The following is a 17,861-nucleotide window of genomic DNA, read 5'->3' as shown; positions in this document are numbered from 1 at the left end:
ATTTTGTTGTTGTGTGTGTGTTGTTGGATTTTTTGTTTTGTTTTGTTGCCATTCATTGTTAAGTAATCTCTGCTTCCGGTCAATGTTTTAGCTTAGTATGGCTAAACTGCCTCATTCTCCTCTCCCTGACTTGCATTTGTAATAAGCAGTTGTTTTAGCACCTGAATTAGATGTTCTTCCTTGAATTATGTTTTCTAGTTACTTGAGCTCTGAAGCTTTGCAAATAACAAGAACTATTTCAGATGACCAAGATATCAACTAATGACTTAGAGCATATCTTATCTTTAAACAAATTGCAATCATTTCCAAAAATTGCATAGCAAATGCCTTGAGTGAATTAGACCATAACAGTACTTCAAGGTTATAAATAAGTGGCTCCTTTCCTTTGTCAAGTTCTCTGACAAAGTGACTCTTCACAAGGTAGCTTGGAATGTGGTTGACATTTCTTTTGTTATTTGTTGGCCACTGACCAACATCCGATCTTTCAGTTGCCTCCCCTTGGTTATAACATGGTGGCAGGAAGGAGAGAGGGAAGGAAGGAAAGAAGGAAGGAAGGGCGGGTGGTGGTCAGTATCCAGTGAAAAGGACCATGATTTAAGAATGAAGGATCTGAGCTCCTTGGTTTAACTTCAACTTGTGTCTCTTTATTGTAGTCACTAACATGCTATGTTTGTTCATTCATAGAGATCTAGAGTTGGTGTTTGTTTTTGTTACCATTGGAAAATGTTCACTCACAACTGCTTGGGCTGTGAAGATAATTTCTATTCTTCTATTTTCTGATTTCTGAACTTCAGGAGAAGGTAAAGCTTGATGCTGAAAGGGAAAAACTAGAGAGGCTTCAGGAGCTTTACTCCGAGCAGAAGACCCAGCTGGACAATTGTCCTGAGTCCATGAGGGAACAGTTACAGCAACAACTGAAGAGGGTCAGTAGCAAACAGGAATGCAACAGTTGTTTTTCTTTCTGCCACCCCTCCTCTCCCGATTAAGTTCCACTTACCTATGACCTTTGCTTTCGACATAGCATAAATTTGCATAACTTCTGATAATTAGATACTTTAAAATAGAAATATACATGCTAACAGTGTATATTAGTCCATACTAACCCATTAATTTCTTGTTAGAATTCACTTAATTTCAAATGCAAAGCATTTCTGCAGTCATTCTTTGTAATTAAGGAGAGATTGCTCCTAACTTGTAACATTTAATTCAACTGATGTCTTCTCTGTATTCTGGGCTATATTGTGAGTACTGTTTGTCCTTCATTGTCTTTACTTAGCTTAATTTTGTACTCCTGTCTAAAAATTACCCTGTTCTCTGGTATGCTCTCTACCCTTATGCACTGGTTTTTTTCCTTTCTTTCTGCTCCTACCTGGCATAGAGCTCATTAGTGTGGTAGCAGTCATGCACACATACCAAGGTTCAAACCCAGGCTAGTGACTCATGCCTGTAATCCTAGCTACCTCAGAAAGCTAAGATCTCGAAGATCACAGTTTGAAGCCAGCCTAAGCAAAACAAATCCATGAGACTCTTATCTCCACTTAACCAGCAAAAAGCTAGACATAGAAGTGTGGCTCATATGTTAGAAGGACAGCCTTGAATGAAAAAGCCAACTGAGAACATGAGGCCCTGAGTTCAAGCCCCCATACTAGCACACATGTGTGTACACACACACACACACACACACACACACACACACACACCAAGGTACAAGAAGCAGACATTAGAAATGCCTTTGACATCTTTTCATAGGAGCTTCTTAAGTTTTACAAACTTACTGAAGCATTTGCCTTTTAGCTAACATTATAAAGTTGTTTTGTCTTTAATGATATTAGTGTTTAATACAACTCTGTTGGTTGTCTTCTGAAAAGAGAAATTCCTGGCATTACCTTTTATAGACTTGTGATCACTGTGTCAACTTCCCCCATGGGCAGTCCAAATCAACTGTGATCCTGGGAAAGCAGGCATTAACCATCTTGTACCTCTAAAAAAAGTTATGGAATGGTCATTTATCCTAAGTAACGATCTGTGATTTCACATGAATAGAAAAGGAAGTTAGTTTCATTCATGTCTTGCTTGTATCCCCGTGAGAATGAGTAAGGTGAAAAATCAGTTTTTACACATACATTTTTATACATGATCTTTAATACAACATCAGTAGATAACGGGAAATTATAGTTCAGCTAGCCCTTGTGTTGCAAAGGTTGACTCCATCTCAATAAAGACAACCCAGGGAAGACAGGTCACACTTCAACATGACTGCAGTCTCATTACTTACAGTATTGAATCAGACTGTTTATTAAAGGTACTTTCTCCTTTTTGTGTTTTACTGTGAAAAGTATAATCTTCTGTAAGATAAAACTTGCTTTCCCTTGATATCACAATTCTCTGGAAATTCTGTGCTTAAAAAAAATGATTATAGCCGGGCGCTGGTGGCTTACACCGGTAATCCAAGCTACTCAGGAGGCTGAGATCTGAGGATCACGGTTCAAAGCCAGCCCGGGCAGGAGTCCGTGAGACTCCTGTCTCCAATAAACCACCAGAAAACCGGAAGTGGCGCTGTAGCTCAAGTGGTAGAGCGCTCGCCTTGAGCTGAAGAGCTGAGGGACAGCGCCCAGGCCCAGAGTTAAAGCCCCACAACCGACCCCCCCCCAAAAAAAAAAAAAGATTATATAAGGAAGCTACAAAACAAAAAAACAAAAAAAAAATCTAAAATCTTTTAAAAGATTTTCTCCTTGTTTCAAACACTTTTTATCTTCCAGGGTTTATTATGCCCACATTTTTAATGACTTAGAAGACTTGACCAGATGGTTTTCCCTCTGCAATCTGAGTGTGGAGCTTAGCTTTATTTTCAGTTTTCTTCACTAGTATGCTATTGTTTGCAGGCAGAAGTTTAAATATTAGCTACAAAGAAATGAGTGACTCTAGGACTTGTACAGGGTTAAAATAGTATGTGTTGTTAACCAGATGTGGCGTAGGGAACTGGCTAACCTACTGCATACTGTGACCCAAAGATGCATTTTGAATGAAGATAATTTGGAAGCAAAAAAAAAAAAAAAGAGTCTTTAATTTTATTTTTTATTCTTGGTATTTTTAACCACCAATGAAGCTTGTTTGGAAGACCTTGAACCCTGGAGTGAGTGTGCCCATATTATTAAATGTATCAACCAGTGCAGTATTTGAAGACCGAAGATAATTTGTTTCAAGATACAATACTTGACTTATCTCTTATTTCCACAATCACTTTAATTACTCAATTCTTTTAGGAATTACAAACTTAAAAACTGGACATTTCTTGATATATTGGAAATATCAGCCAAACACTCGGAATCAAACCACATTCTTGCTAGGTGTAAGTGTGGTATTGCATACGTGTAATCCTATAATCTCAATATTGGTGAGGCTTAACTAAGACAGCCTGGGTTCTTATTTGGGTTTGTCTTGTGTGTGTGTGTGTGTGTGTGTGTGTATGTGTGTTTCAGACAGTCTCAAAACTAAAGCTAAAACCACAAAACATTCTTAGTCCTTCTGGTAGTGTGTGTGTGTGTGTGTGTGTGTGTGTGTGTGTGTGTGTGTGTGTGTGTGTGTGTGTGTGTGTGTGTGTGTGTGTTTCAGACAGTCTCAAAACGAAAGCTAAAACCACAAAACATTCTTAGTGTGTGTGTGTGTGTGTGTGTGTGTGTGTGTGTGTGTGTGTGTGTGTGTGTGTGTGTGTGTGTGTGTGTGTGTGTGTGTGTGTGTTTCAGACAGTCTCAAAACGAAAGCTAAAACCACAAAACATTCTTAGTCCTTTTGGCCAAATAAAATATAAAGAAGTTTTTTAAGAAATGTTAGAAAAAAAAGTGTCATTTGTTGTTGTTGTTTTTTTTGATAGTTTTTTTTTGATAGAGTCTTACCAGGCTGCTCACAATCCTTGTACCTCAGTCTCCTAAGTGTTGTGATTACAGACATGTGCCACTGATGCCTGACCTTGAATACGTGTTTCCAACCCTGTTTTCCTTCTCTTCAACCTTGAGAATCCTGTTCTCATAATAGCTTGTTGCTATAGTAATTTCATGGTAGCTAATAACTCCTCCATGAGTCACTCTTAGAAGAAATTCAATGAAGAAGATAGAAAAATATTCCACTTGATTAAGAGCCTCATATCAACATTGAATAAAAACTGGAAGAAGCTAGGGTTAAATAATGCTACAGGACTTATATAACAATTTTTCCACTCTCTTTGAGGATTTAATTGAACAACAACCACAAAAGTACACAGATTATTTCTTCCATGAAGAGCTGTTATCTATATTCCCTAGCTACCTCTTCCTTTTGGCCATAGATTATTTATAATTCCCAAGTTTTTTAAAAGCCTTCTACACATACCACATTTATAATTCTGTTAGAGGCGCTAAAGTTAATGAGTTCTTTTCAGAAAGAGGAAATTGAAGAATAATTCATGCAGCATGCACCTAGCCCTGCACAATGCATATGTACAACTACAATCCTGTTTCCAATTGTCTCAGATTTAAATGGGGCCCAGAGGGCTGGGAAGGTGGCTCAGTGGTAGAGCGCTTGCCTTGCATGCTCGAGGCCCTGGGTTCCATTCCTCAGCACCACATAAGCAAAAAGAAAAAAGCCGGAAGTGGCGCTGTGGCTCAAGTGGTAGAGCGCTAGCCTTGATCTGAAGAGCTGAGGGACAGCGCCCAGGCCCAGAGTTCAGGCCCCATGACCTGACCCAATCAATCAATCAATCAATCAATCAATCAATCAATAAATGGGGCCCAGGATTGGAGAATGTTTGCTCTAGAACTTCATTTTCATGGTGTCTGACCTTCCTTAAATGTCCTCTCAGAGTAATGCTGCTTAACTTTTGTTTACCTTTTGTCTGCCAAACCATTGGCTCTACTCTTTGCAGTAAAAAGACTTCTAAATCGGCTGAGAATGTGGCTCAATGCTAGCGTGCTTGCCTAGCATGCATGAAGCTCCAGATTCAATTCCTCAGTACCACATAACGGAAAAAGCCAGAAGTGGTGCTATGGCTCAAGTGGTAGAACATTAGCCTTGACCAAAAAGAAGCTCAAGGACAGTGCCCAGGCCCTGAGTTCAAGCCCCAGGAGTGGCAAAAAAAAAAAAAAAAAAAAGACTTCTAAATAATTGCGAAGGATTCATGTAGGCCCAGTTTAAAAACCTCAATCTACAAATGATCTTAAAGTAGGCCTTATTTTTTAGAGCAGTTTCATGTTTACTGCAAAATTGATCAAATATATAGAGACTTCCAATATACTTCCTGCCCCCATTCTTAATGACTCCAATAGAGTGGTACACTGGGTACAGCTATCAAAACTATTAAGATACACCATTACCCAAAGTCCATGTCTAAATGCTTCACTTTCAAGAATATTATATATATAATATATAACATAATATATATGTTATTTCATGAATGCCCAAAGAATGTATTTAAAATTATATAATATGTTACTTTACTGGTTTGTATGCTGGAAACATTATCAAGAGATTGGGCTGAGGTATGCTAGCTCAATGTAGTGGTACATACCTTTAAACCAAATTTTCAGGAGAAAGTATGGAGGATCATGAAGTCAGCTAGGAGACCCTGTATTGAAGAAGAGAAAGGTAGAAAGGAAGGTTAAAAAAGGAGAGGAAGGGAGGAAAAGAGAGAGGGAAGAAAAATTGAGAAAGAAACTAAACAAGTAAAAACAGTCATAATTTTCACTTTACATCCTAATGAATTGTGCTATATGCCATTTGGGGTACATAAATCCCCTTTATAGACCTCTGATCTTTCACTGTGTGTGTATGTATATGCAAACTTTTGGAACTTTATTATCTATATACTACAGTTTCCCTTCATATTTCACAAAGTCTCATTTCATAGTTCATTGTCTGAAAGAAGGATTTTCTCTTAGGAAACTGTATCTTGCCTTTAGTCTGCAGATACCATTTAGATTGCTTGCTGAGTTTTTATACTTTATACCTACATTAAAGCCACTTAGTAGATTAAAAACGAGAATCGACGATCATGAAAAGAATGCTGTCCTCTCCACTGTACTTCTTTCAATTCCACTGGAGCAGGTACGGCCCTGGGGTTTATCTCCAAAAGAAGATTGTCAAGATCTCACCCTACTTAGGGCTGTAACCGATGATCTTTCTTGGACCAACTGCTTTCTTTCTTCACATTAAGAACATTGCAGCCATCCTGGCGTGTCTCCTGTTTATTCTCTTTTGTCTACAGGATGCTGATCTGTTGGATGTTGAAAGCAAACACTTTGAAGACCTGGAATTCCAGCAGCTTGAGCACGAGAGCCGTCTAGATGAGGAGAAGGAAAACTTAACTCAGCAGCTCCTGCGTGAAGTAGCTGAATATCAACGGAACATTGTCACCAGAAAGGTACTTTACTGCCGGATGGTATTTAATGTAAAAAGTTAAACTCCAGCTAAGCACTGGTGGATAGTGCCTCTAATCCTAGCTACTCAGGAGGCTGAGATCTGAGGATCACGGGTCAAGTACAGCCTAGGGCAGGGAAGTCTGTGAGAATCTTATCTCCAATTTAGCACCAGAAAAGTAGCCTTGGAGCTGTGGCTCAAAGTAGTGCAGCACTAGCCTTGAGCAGAAGAGCTCATGGACCGAGCCCAGGCACTGAGATCAAGCCCTGCGGGCCAACAATAAATAGATAAACAGATAAACTTCTTAGTGTAACATAATATCTATCTGATAGCTGTGTGTGAGCATCTGAGTATCTTTGTGTATTTAATTACATCAAATTTGGCAGATTATACAGCCTTCCTTTCAGAGAATCATTCTCTGAAGCAGACAAGCTGAGACGTGTTGCAATCACTGTTACATATTCTGTTGATGAATTCATGAATAACACCCATTTTTTTCACTTACATTAAAAGTACATTATTGAAATTAGTAACTGAATATTTATGTTAAGGTCACTCACTTTTGCAATCACATTAAGGAGACGCCAGATAATTCTTTGAAGAAAGTTTATGTTGGAGTTTTCTGCTATCATCTCATCACACTCAAAAAGTTTCTATTAACCTTGATAAGACTTAAGGATAAAATTGAGGGGTAAAATTGGGAGAAGGAACCACGTATTGTGTGCTTGTCATTTTCCTAGCAGATTTCCTCTTGATTTCTGAATTTTTTTAATTTATTTTTTATTGTGAAAATACTGTACAGAGGGGTTACAATTACATGAGCAAGATAATGAGTACATTTCTTTTTTTTTAATTTAATTTAATTTTATTTATGAACATACTGTACAGAGGAGTTACAATTACATGGGCAGGATAATGCGTACATTTCTTACTATGAGTACATTTCTTATCAAGCATTGCAGCCTCCTCCTTTGTTTCCCCTCCTCCTACCCTCCTGACCCAATCCTCCCCCTTCCCCACACCAAAGTTGTAAGGTTCGTTTTCGACATGACAACGTGTACTTCTCATTGTTGCAACGGGTCCACCTGTATCCTTATTTAAATAACTTGTTTTTCCCCTTCCCCTCCACAAATTATACTGACATCAAATACAGTGAAAGCAGGGGTTATACTGTGGGGGAGGGACATACAAAGCAACTAAGAAATAATCTTATAAATGCGTTAGAAACAAATGCATGAAAGAAAAAAAACATTTTTTTTAATTGTATTTTATTTTATTTGAGAACATACTGTACAGAGGGGCTACAATTACATGGGCAGGATAATGCCTACATTTCTTACCAAGCATTGCAGCCTCCTCCTTTGTTTACCCTTCACTTCCCTTCCCCGCCTCCCCCCTCCCCCCACCCAATTTTACCCCCCTCCCCCCACCCAATTATACCCCCCTCCCCCCCACACACTGACATTGTAAAGCTGGTTTTGACATGACATTTTGTACTTCTCATTGTTGCAACAGGTCCACCTGAAACCTTAAACGACTTGTTTTTCCCCATCTCCTCCACATGTTATACTGACATCAAATATAGTGAAAGCGGGGATTACACTGTGGGGGAGGGACATACAAAGCAACAAAGAAATAATCTTATAAATGCGTTAGAAACACATGCATGAAAGAAACGAAAACATTAAAATACATATTTAAGGGTTCATTTTCCTAACATCACATTATCTGACCTTTTCCGCTTGACTCATACATATACTAGATATTGCAAATAAGGGAAACCATGGGACCTATGCTTCTTTGGGCCTGGCTTACTTCACTTAATATAATTTTTTCCAAACCTTTCCATTTCCTAACAAATGGGGAAATGTCATTCTTTCTGATGGAGGCATAGAATTCCATTGTGTATATATACCACATTTTCTTGATCCATTCATCTACTGAGGGGCATCTGGGTTGGTTCCATATCTTAGCTATGGTAAATAATGCTGCAATAAACATAGTTGTGCTGGTAGCTTTAGTGTGGTCTTGTTTGTAAACATTTGGGTAAATGCCCAAAAGTGGGATTGCTGGATCATAGGGGAGATCTATGTGAAGTCTTTTGAGGAACCTCCATACTGCTTTCCAAAGTGGTTGAACAAGTTTACATTCCCACCAACAATGAAGTAAGGTTCCTTTCTGTCCACATCCCCTCCAGCATCTGTTGTTGTTAGAGTTCTTGATTTTTGCTGTTCTAACTGGAGTGAGGTGATATCTCAAAGTTGTTTTGATTTGCATTTCTTTTATGGCTAGGGATGTTGAACATTTCTTCATGTGTCTATTGGCCATCCTTCTTTCTTCTTCAGAGAAGCTTCTCTTTAAGTCTTTCGCCCACTTATTTATTGGGCAGTTGTTTCTTTGAGGATTTGTTGTTGGGTGGTTTAATTTTTTGAGTTCCAAGTATATTTTAGATATGAGACCCTTGTCCGTTGTATGGCTAGTAAAGATCTTCTCCCAATCGGTGGGCTTTCTATTGATCTTGCCAGCTATGTCATTTGCCCTGCAGAAGCTCTGCAATCTTATGCAATCCCATTTGTCCAACCTTTCTTTGATTTGTTGTGCTTCCGGGTCTCTATTCAGAAAATTTCGACCTGAGCCAAGGAGACCTAGGGTTTCTCCTATTCCATCCTGTAATGTTTTCAGAGTGTCTGCTTTGAGTTCAAGGTCTTTGATCCATTTGGAGTTGATTCTGGTGCAGGGTGATATATAAGGATCTAGCTTTAGTTTTCTACATGTAGTTAACCAATTTTGCCAGCACCATTTACTGAAGAGGCTGTCTTTCTTCCATTCTATTGTTTTACCTTCCTTATCGAAGATTAGATGGCTATAGGTCTGTAGGTTCATTTCTGGGTTTTCAATTCTATTCCATTGGTCCTGAGGTCTGTTCTTATGCCAATACCAAGCTGTTTTGATTACTATGGCTTTATAGTAGAGTTTGAAATTTGGTATTGATATTCCTCCAGCAGTGTTCTTTCCGTTGAGGAGCGTTTTTGCTATTCGGGGTCTTTTATTGTTCCATATGAATAGAAAAAAAACATTTAAATACATATCTTAGGGTTCATTTTCCTAACATCACCTTATCTGACCTTAAGCTTGACTCATACATATACTAGATATTGCAAATAAGGGAAACCATATTTTTGAAAATAGATTTTAAATCACTTGAACTATATTGGACTAGAGGAAGGAAGTGAGGTGAGAAACTTCATCGTCTCTGGGTAATATAACTGCCCACCTCCAGCTAAAATGTGGGTACTGTTATTACAATTGTCAAAATCTTTACAGTCTTGCCCAGAACAGAATAGCTAACCAAATGTCTAATATGCATCTTTCTATAATCACCGTTTTTCCTTCCAGGAAAAAATTTCTGCATTGAAAAAGCAAGCCAATCATATTGTTCAGCAAGCTCAGAAAGAACAAGATCATTTTGTGAAAGAAAAGAATAATCTAATAATGATGCTACAAAGGGTAAGTATTTCCTATTCAGTACTGGTTACCAGGCAACAAAAGGAGACTTTTGTGTACATTTCTACCTAATCTTTCACTTTAATAACTTGATGCACTGAAAGATTAACCACAATTCAGAAAAACAGCAAGGATTTTTTTCTTAGTGCTTGCTTTACATTGTGAAAATCTCAACTATTGCAAATTTGTGCTTTCTTTTTTTTTTTGGGGGGGGTCCGGTCCTGGGGCCTGAACTCTGGCCTGGGCCTCTCCCTCAGCTCTTCAGCTCAAGGCTAGCACTCTACCACTTGAGCCACAGCACCACTTCCGGCTTTTTTCTTTTTGCTTATGTGGTGCTGAGGAATTGAACCCAGGGCCTCAGGCATGCAAGGCAAGCGCTCTACCACTGAGCCACCTTCCCAGCCTTGTATTTTCTTTTATTTACCTCTTTTAAAGGAATCATATCTTTCATTAGAAAGATAAACTTTAATAACACCAATTTTGGGTAGTTTTAAGGAAAATTGTAAAATTTTATTAGTGCATATTAATTGTATAAAGAAGTTTCATTGTAATATTTTCATACCTATATATTCCTAAATAATGTATATATCTACTCCCTCTGCTACTTTTTAAGTTTTCCTTTTTTTTTTTTTTTTTTTTGATGTAGATCCTAGATCTGAACTCAGGACCTGGGCACTGTCCTTGAGCTTTTTCTTGCTCAAGGCTCATTTTCTGATGCTTGAGCCACAGCTCCACTTCGGGGGCTTAATTGGAGATAAGAGTCTTTGAATCACAGTTCTCAGATCTCAGCCTCCTGAGTAGCTAGGATTACAGACATGAGCCTCCAGCACCCAACTTACTTTCCCTGTTTTAGTAATTGAAGTACATTATTTGCCTGTATGAAACCCATTAAAAACATAAACTTTTTTTTTCACTGCTGTCACATATGTTGACTCAGCTGCCCCAGTGTTTTGAATTCCAATTATATGAATGTGGATCTTCCTGGAAAACGTCATGTTGGAATTAGACTTTGTCATCGCTAAATAAATCATCCTTACCTCAGGGACCTATCTTAGTAAAAGGACTAAATAGGAAAAGAGAGACCTTTGACCAATAAAAAGCAACTCTTAGCTCAGCTTTCTGGCATGGTCCCTAATGCAATTTCAGGAATAAGATATCACACATCAAAGTCGATGGGGTAAGTCTTAAGGTCTGAGCTCTGTATACTGGCCACTAACCTAGAAATATGATACCTGGGATCATGGAAATGCCTGATAGAGTGAGAGTAGTGTGCAGCAGGAAGATCAAATCCAGAATTCCATGGTCCCATTTGTAAGAAATGAGCATTTCTTTAATAGCTACTTTTAGGTTAAGAAAGAGGCCATTTTCACAATATTAATTCTATCTATCCATGAACATGGAAGGTCTATTTCCTGATAGTTTCCACTATAAAAGTCTTTTACTTTCTTGGTTAGGTTTATTCTCAATTTTCTGTGAGGCTATTGCAAATGGAGTTGTTTTATAGAAAGGCTACTGATTTTTGTGTTTTGATTGTATATCCTGCTACTTTGCCAAAATTATTGATAAGCTCTAGAAGCTTGCTGATGACTTTTTTAAAAAGCCATCAAGTGGGCTGGGAAGGTGGCTCAGTGGTAGAGTGCTTGCCTTGCATGCATGAGGCCCTGGGTTCGATTCCTCAGCACCACATAAGCAAAAAGAAAAATGCCAGAAGTGGTGCTGTGGCTCAAGTGGTAGAGCGCTGGCCTTGAGCTGAAGAGCTGAGGGACAGTGCCCAGGCCCAGAGTTCAGGCCCCATGACCGGACCCAAAAAAAAAAAAAAAAAAAAAAAGCCATCAAGTAATATTCTAAAGATATTTGCATTCACTGTTTGTGAATTATACCACAATAAGCAATATGATCTGTAACTTTTTTCCTAAAAGTTATTAGCAAATTATGTAGATCTTAGACTCAAACATAAAAGTTAATACCATACAATTCTTTGAAGAAAATAGAACAGTGGATTGTGATAGTATATCACTATAAAGCTCAGTTTCTTAATTAGGAGAATTATTTTCAAAAAGATTTATCTGGTATATTCAGGGGAAGAGTCCCATGGGTGTAACTCCTTTGAACAACTAATATATAGCTTAACAAAATGAGTATCTAGAAGTTGAAATATGTGTTTGGGGGAGTGGAGGAAGGTGAAGGAGGGGAGGCAGACAAATGGAAAGAGAAAGAATGGGCAAATATAGTCATAATATTTAATGTACACACATGAAATTGGAACTAGGTAACTCAAGAGTGTGGGTGGGGTTGGAGAGACAGGGGAGAGTGATGGAAGGCATAACATTGATCAGAATACACTGTACTCATAAACTGATATGTGGAATTGAAACCCTTTGTACAACTACTTAAAGATCATATTTTTAAAAAATGAGGGCTGTAAAAGCTCCATCAAAAAGAGATGCTAGGACTCCCTCCATTTTTGCTCCAATTAGAGCACTCACCCTGTGCACTTATGTTATCACTTACAAAATTGATCTTGAATGAAACATTATCTAGGTAAATATACTTGAGAACAACTCAGGCATCACATCAGCCAGTAGAGATGAGACACATACAATACCAAGTTGTTGCTAAGAATGAGGAGAAAATGTGGAAATGAGTCGATTTGTGGGGTTTGGTTTATCTCTCATTCTGTCATTGTACTTAATTATACCCAAGGTTTTCTCCAAGTTTAATAGATTCTATCTTCCTTCAGGAAAAGGAGAATCTTTGTAATTTGGAAAAGAAATACACCATCCTCTCTGGGGGAAAAGGGTTTCCTGTTAACCCCAATACTCTAAAAGAGGTAAGCCATGATTTCACATAACCACTCATCTCACAGTAACTTAATGATTTATGAAAGCACTCAATGCTTTTACGGATTTCCTACACTTCATTATTTATGCTTGGAGAGGAGTCCAGGGATTATCTTTATATAATGCATGTGTGTGTATGTATGTGTATGTACACGTGTGCACGCATCCATGTATAAATGCAATTAGATTGCTTGGCAGTGACATTGCGAAGTAGTTAGAGTTTCACAAAATGTAGGTCCTTTCTCTTTATTTATTTTTTTTCACTTTCCTACTCTTTCTTCTGAATTTTATAGAACGTTATATACCCCCAAGTATTGGGAATGATAGTCTATTATTTCTTTTCTTTCTCTCTTTTTGGACTCTCAATATTCTGTCTGCCAACTTTTCTTTTATTTGGGAGATCCTGTCTCCACCAACCTCTATGGACTCTGTCCATCTAGTCTCCAGTGCCACCTTTTCAAATATCCTTTGGCAGAGCTACACTGCTATGCAGATAGAATGTATAAACTCTGATTTGTAAAATTTATAATGCTGAATGATAAAAGAAACAATTTTCCTTGTATTTTTGCTTCTTTATATTTATAAGCTAAGGAGAAAGCTTCTACATAACAATTGCACAAGTAGAAGAACCACTCTTCTGTGCAAATTGCTTATGAAAGGACAAGGGAGTCAGAAATTCCTACACAGCAAAGGTTTTGGGTTTTTTTGTTTTTTGTTTTGCATGTAGCTATGTGAAAATAAAATAAATAAAATGTTCACTGCAATAATAGGTCTTGTTATCTAAATGTGCTCCTGAGAAGCATTTGTATGTGTGTCCATATGAGGGCATGAAGTCAGGGCCCTGAGCTCTCGCTTAGCTTTTTTAATCAAGGTGGGTGCTCTACCTCTGGAGCCAAACATACACTCTTGGCATTTTGCTGGTTTATTAGATATGAGAATTTATTAGATCTGTCTACAGTGGGCTGGCTTTGAACCTCAGTCCTTAGATCTCAGCAAAGATTACAGAAGTGAGGCTCCTGCACCCAGCTCTTCAGAAGCATTAAAAAATATGTATTTTGCTGAGAGCTTTGCTAGCTTATTCAATCTCAGAGTTTCTCTCCACTGCTGAGAACATGGAAATGGGCAGGTTCAGTAAACAAAGGTTGATTGTGACTATACTGTAGAAGCACAAGATAATGTCACCAAGGTAGGTAGGGAACAGGCTCTAATAAGTCATATTAACAAACTGCATTTTCTCCTTTATGTGATAGGACACCATGAAGTCATTCTAAATAGGAAGATGACACTAGGTACCCATACAGTGAGGATCACTGTGGACACTTAGTGAATACTGGATCAGAGGTGTACAAGAAGATCCAGGAAACCACGTAGGGAGATGATTGCAATCATGTAGGCAGGAGGTGTGAGGCTCTAGAACCTCACAAAGAAATAGGTTTTTGACATTTTAGAAGCAAAAATCAAAAGTTCCCACTAATAGATTGGATGTGGGGATAGAGTAATATAAAGGAAATATCAAGACCAATGACATCATTTGAAGAAAGAGTGGATGGCAAGTACTGTTTTCTGAGGTAAAGAAGACTGGGGGGCAGAACAGACTGAAGAGGGAAGATATGCATCTGGGCGTAAGAGGGAAGATGTGGCATTGGAGTTAGAGAGGCTTTCAGTCCCTCCCTCCCCCTCTTTTTTTTTTTTTTTTCGATCATGGGGTTTGAACTCTGGGCCTAGGCACTGTCCCTCAGCTCTTCAGCTCAAGGCAAATGCTCTACCACTTGATCCACAGTGCCACTTCTGGTTTTCTGGTGGTTTATTGGAGATAAGAGTCTCAGGGACTTTCTTGCCTGGGCTGGCTTTGAACCTCAATCCTCAGATCTCAGCCTCCTGAGTAGTCACCAGAGTGAGCCACCAGGGCCTGGCCCCCTTCCTCTCTTGACAGGATAAAAATCTTCCCTTTCTTTTTATTTATTTATTTATTTTCCCCCTGTTTTGTGTCAGTACTGGGGCTTAAACTCGGGTCTGATGCACTGTCCCTAAGCTTTATTGTTGAAGGCTGGAGCACTATCACTGAAGCCACACCTGCACTTGCAATCTTCTTGTGGTTAAGTGGAGATAAGAGTCACAAAGACTTTCCTTCCAGGGCTGGCTTTGAACTATGATTCTCAGTTCTCAGCCTCTTGAGCAGCTAGGATTATATATGTAAGCCACTGGCTCCCAGCTTAGATTTAAGTTTTGACTTCAATATATCATACCACTGTGTTAGTCCTAGGTTTTAAACCAGGGCTTTTGCTCTTGCCAGGCAAGTGCTTTACCACTTGAGCCATGCCCCAGCTCTTCTTGCTTTCATTATGTCTAGGCTAGTGGATGCAACGAAGATCCTCCTATTTACACTTTCTGCATAGGTGCAGGTGTGTATCACCTGGTTGAGATAGATAGGATCTTGGGAAGTTTTTCACTAGGCTGGCCTTGAACCTCAATCTTCCTGATCTCTGCCTTTCTGAGTGGCTAGGATTATAAGTATGAGCCATTATCCCTAGCCATAGTCACTTTTGTTTAAAAATAGCAATTTTATAGCTTTATTGGACACTCACTAGTTAGTTCTCATCCACATTGACTGTAGACTTTTGAATGGGGTTACCAGAGTAACCAGCTTGTTTGGTGAGCCTTCATCCTCCTTGCATTTTCTAGATAACTGCATGTCCATCCGATAGGAGACATTCCTTATTCCTTTGGCCCAGACAGCTTTGTTGAGCCTGATATCGATGTGCAGGAGTCCCCATCTCCTTCTTGGCAAACTTCCAAATCTTTGAGAGCATGAGGAGCACACTTCTTAAAGCCCACTCCATGGATGCATTTGTGAATGTTGTTGGTACATTCTTGGGTCACCACCTCGTTGATGGCAGAATGGCCCTTCTTTGCGGGAGCCATTCTGATAGGCCCAAGTCAGAAAGCCACAGTGATTTTTTTGATAGGATTAATGATATGTCCACCATCAGTGAGCTAATAATGAAACCCAAATGGCAGATTTCACTGTTTTACTTTTTAAAAAAAAGAATATTCATTTTATTACTTTTTTCATATCATTTTGTTGGTGTGGCAAAAATCATGATTCATCTATATAATTGCTACCTATGAAAACTCCTAAGTGCTTTTTCCACAAATAAAATATATAGGTGTTTTGATTCATAGAGAATGTGACATACAGATACTTTCTCTAATCCACAGCTAGAACTGAATTAGTGAGTTCAAAAGCAAGTAGGTATTCTCTGTCCCAGGGGAAGAATTTGGAGTTGGGCAACTGCTTTGAATTGAAATAGCCTTCAGTTACATCTTAGGGCTGTGTGTGTGTGTGTGTCCCTGTGTGTGTCCCTGTGTGTGTCCCTGTGTGTGTCTGTATATATGTATGTGTTTGTGTGTCTGCCTGTCTGAGTATGTTAAGACAGTGTCCTTTTTATTCTCAGATGGTTGAGATGCAGATGCTCAAAAGCTAAATTCTACTCCAAATAAATTATTGTTGTATAAATATTTTTTAGTGCAAAACCCAGCACCTCTTAGCTTATTTTTACTGACATGGTAATTCATCAGCAAACAAAAGAAGAAAAATCTAAGGGTAAAGATCTGTGGAGAAAGTTCTTGAATGGAATTGCTGCATTCTCAAGTTTATTCCTCCAATTTTCTTGGTGTATGGTTGATTTCAATGTATGTACTGTGACAACTTCATTCCTTACACAGAATGACCCTGAATATCTCTAATTATTGTTAAGTAGCAGGTGTTGTGTTATTGATCACAGAATCATCTTGATTTTACCAAAACAAATTAGATTTAATATTGATAATATCATTTTCTTTCAAGATTCCACATTGTACATTCATTTTAATTACTGATCATTCCTTTAATGAAGCCTTTGAAAATCCCCAGGTATCTTGGCTATGCCCCTGTCAGCTAACTCCATTGGACTGAGAACATTAATACTCTCGCATGCCTCAGCTTTTGCTTTCTTTGTGTTAACTTCTCAATTCCTCCTTTTAGGGCTATCTCAGTGTAAGTGAAATTAATGAGCCCTGTGGCCATTCCACGAGTCTGTCCCCTTCCACTCAGTTCTCTGCTGATGCTGACGCTGATGCTGCTGTCACTGAGCCTGCCTCAGCTGTGCCGGGGAGCCAGCCCCAGACTCCAGAGGTGTGTGGGCATGACATTTCATTCATTCATTCACTGCTTTTCTTCATGTCAACAATTAACCCACTGTTTGCCGAAAATAAGCAAAATGATGGTGTGTGACAGCCAGCTGTCTGTTTGGCAGAATGATGCTGAGTTTCTAAAGCATACCAATTTTGCCAGACACCATGAAATTGTATTTATATACATCATTATGAGAAAGAGAGGGGGAAGGATGGAAATAACTTCAAGCACATGAGCTCAATGCTTTAGCACTCTAACCTGACCTATTTTCTTAAAATTAAAAAAAAATATTTCTAAAATCATTGGTTTGAATCACCTTTCCAGCTTGATTTTGTTTTCTACTTTGTTTTGCCATTCAGTTATTTTTGAATCTTCTGCTTTTTGAAAGCGTTCTTGGGGGTGGTCATTAATAATAAATGAAATACCTTATACCCATCCAAGTTACTTGCAGTGTAGAGTTTAGTAAGTGGCTAAAGAGAAAGATATGACCCATCAACCTTGACTTTTTGGTTAGCATATAACAACAACAGAAAAAAAAAGAAAACAATTTGATTGTAAATTTCATTTCTTTGCCTTATCCTTTCATTATATATGGACACATATCTATACTTTTTCTTTCTCCTATAAAGCAAAGATCACCTGTCTATTCTGGATTTATGTTTCCTTCCACTCTTTCTCCTCATACTATCACTCAACCTCCATCAGCCTTTTGGCCTGAAGTCATGACTACATCTGATCCTTTCCCTTTAAATGACACACCTCCACCTCTGCCAGCTAAGAAACACAGAAGGCAACAGCAGCTGGAGCCACAGGTAATTCAGGAATTGTATAGAGTGGTGGGGTGATTGAGATAATAAAATCACTGAAGTGGTATCTTTTCTTCAACTTTTCTAAAGCTGGTGTGTGTGTGTGTGTGTGTGTGTGTGAGAGAGAGAGAGAGAGAGAGAGAGAGAGAG

The 17,861-nt window shown here is 38.6% G+C and overlaps 1 protein-coding gene and 1 pseudogene across 6 annotated transcripts in view; one reads left to right on the top strand and one right to left on the bottom strand.

The window, feature by feature from the left end:
* Phldb2 (pleckstrin homology like domain family B member 2) overlaps positions 1–17,861 on the top strand; it is a 196,633-nt gene that overhangs the window by 154,074 nt on the left and 24,698 nt on the right. For 2 of the 6 annotated variants that reach the window (XM_070030266.1, XM_070030267.1), the window contains 6 exons: positions 795–923; positions 6,236–6,391; positions 9,784–9,894; positions 12,632–12,721; positions 16,756–16,905; positions 17,535–17,717. In XM_070030266.1, coding sequence (XP_069886367.1) covers positions 795–923; positions 6,236–6,391; positions 9,784–9,894; positions 12,632–12,721; positions 16,756–16,905; positions 17,535–17,717 — 819 coding nt within the window. The remainder of the gene's footprint in view (positions 1–794; positions 924–6,235; positions 6,392–9,783; positions 9,895–12,631; positions 12,722–16,755; positions 16,906–17,534; positions 17,718–17,861) is intronic. The other 4 variants (XM_070030268.1, XM_070030269.1, XM_070030270.1 and 1 more) reach the window with 4 other exon arrangements.
* Positions 15,316–15,653, bottom strand: LOC138832628 (large ribosomal subunit protein eL31-like; annotated as a pseudogene).

Source organism: Dipodomys merriami, unplaced genomic scaffold (assembly GCF_024711535.1).
Source record: "Dipodomys merriami isolate MVZ:Mamm:240054 unplaced genomic scaffold, mDipMer1.0.p SCAF_2, whole genome shotgun sequence".
In the NCBI taxonomy this organism is placed as follows: domain Eukaryota; kingdom Metazoa; phylum Chordata; class Mammalia; order Rodentia; family Heteromyidae; genus Dipodomys; species Dipodomys merriami.
The sequence above is the reverse complement of the archived record's forward strand: the minus strand, read 5'-3'. Positions and strand labels throughout refer to the sequence as shown.